At 51.6% G+C, this 5,011-nt stretch overlaps 1 protein-coding gene across 1 annotated transcript; it reads left to right on the plus strand.

The window, feature by feature from the left end:
- Positions 1-200: 200 nt before the first annotated feature.
- On the plus strand, positions 201-4,600 carry LOC107312640 (putative P2Y purinoceptor 10). The gene is made up of 2 exons (XM_015860266.3): positions 201-405; positions 2,737-4,600. The coding sequence occupies exon 2, from the start codon at positions 2,787-2,789 to the stop codon at positions 3,900-3,902; it is 1,116 nt and encodes a 371-aa protein (XP_015715752.1). The 5' UTR covers positions 201-405; positions 2,737-2,786; the 3' UTR covers positions 3,903-4,600.
- Positions 4,601-5,011: the final 411 nt, after the last annotated feature.

Below are 5,011 nucleotides of genomic sequence, written 5' to 3' on the forward strand. Positions count from 1 at the left end.
TTTTTGCAAGCACAGGAAAGCAGGGGAAAGGAGAAGCGGACTGACTGAAGCTCATATTCACACCACACAACTTTGGAGCGAAGAGAAAAGTGCATCCGAGCTCTGTCCTGTGGCATTGGCTGCAGTGACATCAACGCCCTTACAGCTGTTTTCACGTCATTCGCCGAACACATTTTGTGTGCTGGAGGGAAACGAAATCCAGGATTTCCTGTTCTGCAGCCGCTGTGCCGGGCTGCAGATGCCGCCAGGATTCCTTCCAGTGCTCCAAAAACATGTGGGAGTTTGGAGGGGAGCTGCTGGAGCTGGGAGTGCTGCAAGGAGCCGTCGCAAAGCAAAGCCGGGGGCTCACTGCTCCTGCAGCCTAGCATGGATGCCAGCCCTGTGCAGGATGGGAGCTGTGGGGAGGTAAGCCCATTGCTGCTGTGTGTTTTCTTCCAGTAGACAGAAGCTGTGGTGGTTCCGAGCAACGCTACAGCAGCGGGTTGCGATTTTCTGTTTTATGTTTGATTTTATATTCTGGCAGTGACTGTGGTTGTGTATTTCTGTGTCGCTCACTGAGAGGGGGAGCAGAGTGCTGTGCACACGAGCAGGAGGCAGCCTGCAGCAAGCATTGCCTCCTACAGCAAAGAACTTCAGCTGTAGATGTTACTTTTGTTACAGGAGCTGCTAGAACCAACCGGCTCTGTTTACGCATTTCCCATCAGTGCTCGGATTAAACAAACAATACTACTGCCTGAAACATAAGTCCTAAAAAGCCTCTGTTACTTGAAATCAGCAGCTTACTTCATGCCAAACGTGTGGGGATTCTTCTTTTTCTTAACATTTTCTTTACGTAGCTGCTTATCCCTCCAGCATCCCAGCACTGATCAGGACTGGAGGGTGGCAGCTCTGTTGTTCTGTCCCATTCCATCCCATGCTTTCCTGTCCCATTCCATCCCACTCCATCCCACCCGATCCCATCCCATCCCACTGCATCCCATCTGTCTGCCCAACAAACCCATGGAAAGGATGAGGGCGAGTTTGAAAGTGGATCTGGGAGCACTAAAAGCTGTACCGCAGAAATGCAGAGCTGGGTGGGGCAGGCAGTGATTCAGAGCAGCCAGGCAATTTCCAACACCGACAGCCATGTATGTGTCCAGAAAAAGACACTGCTCACATGCTCCCAAAAGCACTGTGATAGCAGCCTTAGTGCCCTGATGAAGCACAGAGTTAGCCAGAGCTCACATCTGATGGCTCTGCCCTCTCTCCCTTCTGCATTTCCATCTGTAAACCCACCAGGACAGGAATGAAGTCCAGCTTGCAGACAGACAAATCTCAGCTTTTCCACGGATAAAAGCCCCCCCAGCTCCTGTCTGCATGTAAATCAGTGTGGGGAGGTCATTACTCATTACACCAATAGCAATAAGAAAAAGAAGCATCAAAAGAATGAAGGAATTGCAGGCAAAGCCCTGCCATAACGCAGCAGCATCGCTGCTCTGTAATGAATGGAAACTTGCGGCTGTCAGGAGGAGCTGTGCTGAATGAGCTCTGGCAGGACCTGGTGCTGTTGGCTGCAGGGAGCTCCTCCTGCTCTCACCTGGTGTAATGGTAAACACTGCCAAACCAAACTGCACATCCAGGTAATGGTCTGGCCAAGAAATGCACACTGCTGGGCAGTAAACAAAGCTAACAAACGGAGAAAGCAGGCAGTAAGGCTCCCCATGGACACAGCTCTTAGGATGTGGGCTGCAGGTAGTAGCACCCTATGAACCTCTATGGAGAGACCATCCTATGTATAAATAGTGTCCTATCTACCTATAGAGAGCCTCCTATGTGTATTTCTATCATCTATCTGTATAGAGAGAGCATCCTGTGTACATGTAGAGCATCCTCTCCACAGTATCCTCCCACACACAGAGGCACGCCAGCCCCCAGCATGACCCACTAACACCCCCGTGCTGGGAGGAGAAACAGGCAAAGGGATGGAAAGAAGCTCTGCTCGCTATGAGACAGATACATTTATCTTCCTGTGTATCTTGCTGCTGGAGGACCACTCATGTTGCCATAACACAATGCCTGCACAGCACACCACAAAGACCCAAATTGAGTTAGCAGGACCAGAAGAGGGGCTGGCATGCGTTTGGCCAGCTATTATCTTATAACTTAGCTCTGAGTCTGGAGCCAGAGCTCTGATGGATCTGTCTGCGCCTCCCTGGCCAGCCACTGCTCTGCTCTGCTGCACTGTTTGTGGGTGCTGTTTATTGCCATGCTGCTGGTTCACACTGAGCCTCAGCTCAGAGCCAGAAAGGCCCACTCATAGACCCTCTTTATTTGTAGCCTCATGGAAATCACTAGTATGTGTAATAGAGCACCAGTCTGATCAGAGTTGGACAGAAAGCTGAGTGCAGTAGAAGTGGATCTGGAAAAAGCCTAGAGAGATGAAGAAGTTCTCGGGTATTAGAAATAGCAATTAATGATATGGAGCCACTGTGATACTGGGCTGGGGGACACAAAGCTCATATGCAGTTTTGCAGATAAAATCTTCAAGGAGCAACATGGAGGGTGCCCAGGGTCATCATGACCTGAAGTGAATTATTCAACGTGAGGAAACATTGTGAGGTTTTAGACAGTACATGGGGATGTGGTTTAGGGGGCACTGAAGTGGGGGTTCAAGGCTTGGACTCAATTATCTTGGTGGTGGTTTCCTACCATAGAATCACAGGGTTATTATACACCACCTGCGTTTGCTCCTTGCAGGAAGCCTCCATCCACCTGAACCTATTGGTGAGCGAGGAGTCTGGGCTGCGATGGAGAGCAATGCATCCTCAGGGAACTGCAGCCAACCCCAGATGTCCTTCCAGAGCACACTGTACGCAGCCACCTACACCATCATCTTCATCCCCGGCCTGCTGGCCAACAGCGCTGCCCTCTGGGTGCTGTGCCGCTTCATCAGCAAGAAGAGCAAGGCTGTCATCTTCATGATCAACCTGGCCGTGGCCGACCTGGCACATGTTCTTTCACTGCCACTGCGGATGTATTACTACATCAACCACACGTGGCCCTTCGGGTCCTTCCTCTGCCAGCTGTGCTTCTACTTGAAGTACCTCAACATGTACGCCAGCATCTGCTTCCTCACCTGCATCAGCATCCAGCGGTATCTCTTCCTCCTGCATCCCTTCAAGGCCACAGCCTGGAAGCGCCGCTATGACGTGGGGCTCAGCGCGGCCGTCTGGCTCTTCGTGGGCGCTGCCTGCCTGCCTCTACCCATTGTCAGGAGCCCAGCCCTATCCAACAGCACCACCACCTGCTTCTCCGACCTGGCTGTCAAGCAGCTGACGCCAGGAGCCTCCATCGCACTGGTGACAGTGGCAGAGCTCTTTGGGTTCGTCATCCCCTTCGGCATCATCGCGTGGTGCACCTGGAAGATGCGGCAGTCGCTGCAGGAGGGCGGGACACAGCTGCAGAGCACTAGTGAGAAGCAGAAGGCACTGAGGATGGTGCTGATGTGCGCCGCCGTCTTCTTCATCTGCTTCACCCCCTATCACATCAACTTCCCCTTCTTCATGATGGTGATTGAGAACATCATCAAGGACTGCACTGTGCACAGAAACACACTCCGTTTCCACCCCATCTCCCTCTGCCTGGCCAGCCTCAACTGCTGCCTGGATCCGGTCCTCTACTACTTCATGACCTCTGAGTTCCAGGACCAGCTGCTCCGTCATGGCTGTGCTGCCCTACGGGCTCGCCTTGCACGCAGCCGGCGCAGCCTCACCATGAGCGATGCCAGCCACAACATCCGTACCAAGCGGAGAAGTCTGCCAAGGTTTCAGTTTTGGTCCCTCCCCAAGTTCTTTGGGAGGATAAACAGCATGGAAATCCCCCCAATGCAGCCCGATGAGCTCCTCTTGGAGTCCATCTCTTGAAAATGAGGCATTCCTCTCTACCTTGGCATTCCCATTGCTTGAGTGAAGATTGTGTTACGTCTCCAAGTGCTCATTAATACATGTTGGTCTCCTAATACGTGTTAGTAACATGTTGAATTATCCTCATGTGTGACAGGTGTGGGGATCAAACCTGGAAGGACATGCTGATCAAGGAAGGTTTGATGCTGCTGTTGGGGAGGGTTGGCCTTACAGCATTTTCCTTCACGTCACAGCTAAAATATCACAGCCACCACCAATGTGTTTCTTTCATGCTGTACTGTGAGGGCCTCCCTCCCCTGCCATTGTTGTTGTTTCAGTGTTTTACCTATTTATCAGCTATAGAAGCCCTCCTGCTGCAGCCTGGCTCTCCGCACAATGGGATCAGGACACTCAGTGATTTGCATGTAAAGCAAACCTCTCCAATGGGAAAACCCATAATCTGGGCAAAGCACAGACAGGTCAGGACCTCAGGGCTGCAGTGCCATCCCTCCTGTCATCACAAGAGCCCTGTGCTACCCAGCACTTTGCTCAAGCCTCTGCTCATCAACACAGATGCTATGCAGCCCCTCAGTTCTGCTTCATAACCTAGAAATGGTCCCAGCCTTCACTGGGGAGTGAGAGACGTTTACAAACCCAACCCGAGAGCATCCTATGGACTTACTTCAAACTTGGGGGGAAATAAAATGTTCTCAACAGGTCTTTGCACACCATGGGCATTATTTTAAAGGCTGCCACTTGCAAATATCCTTATAGTTACAGGGTTTGATTTGAGCCTCCTCCAAAGAGCCCCAAGCACCACGCTCAGGCAGCATTTCCATTCTGTGCTCTCTCAGCAGCTGCATTAGCTCTGTTAATCAGTTAGCCCCACACCAGCTCTGCGTCCCCAGCAGAACACAAGCTCCAGGGATTCCCATCCCAGTCCCAGCCCTATTTGTGCTACTGGAAGCTCCTAAAAGACCCATGGGCAGCGTATGGGTTGGAGCTTTGCTCTCTCAAACCAAAGCACTGGTGACTGCAGTGCCAAAAACCCTGGGAGAATTACTTAAGTACGTGTAGGCAGAGGGTTGGGGTTTATTTTTATAGAAAGCAGGCTGACTGATAATTGGATG

Source organism: Coturnix japonica, chromosome 4 (assembly GCF_054131305.1).
Source record: "Coturnix japonica strain WE chromosome 4, WE-NBRP24, whole genome shotgun sequence".
Classification (NCBI taxonomy): domain Eukaryota; kingdom Metazoa; phylum Chordata; class Aves; order Galliformes; family Phasianidae; genus Coturnix; species Coturnix japonica.

Coding starts and splice junctions, on each gene's coding strand:
- LOC107312640 (XM_015860266.3), top strand. CDS start 2,787: ATGGAGAGCAATGCATCCTCAGGGAACTGCAGCCAACCCCAGATGTCC.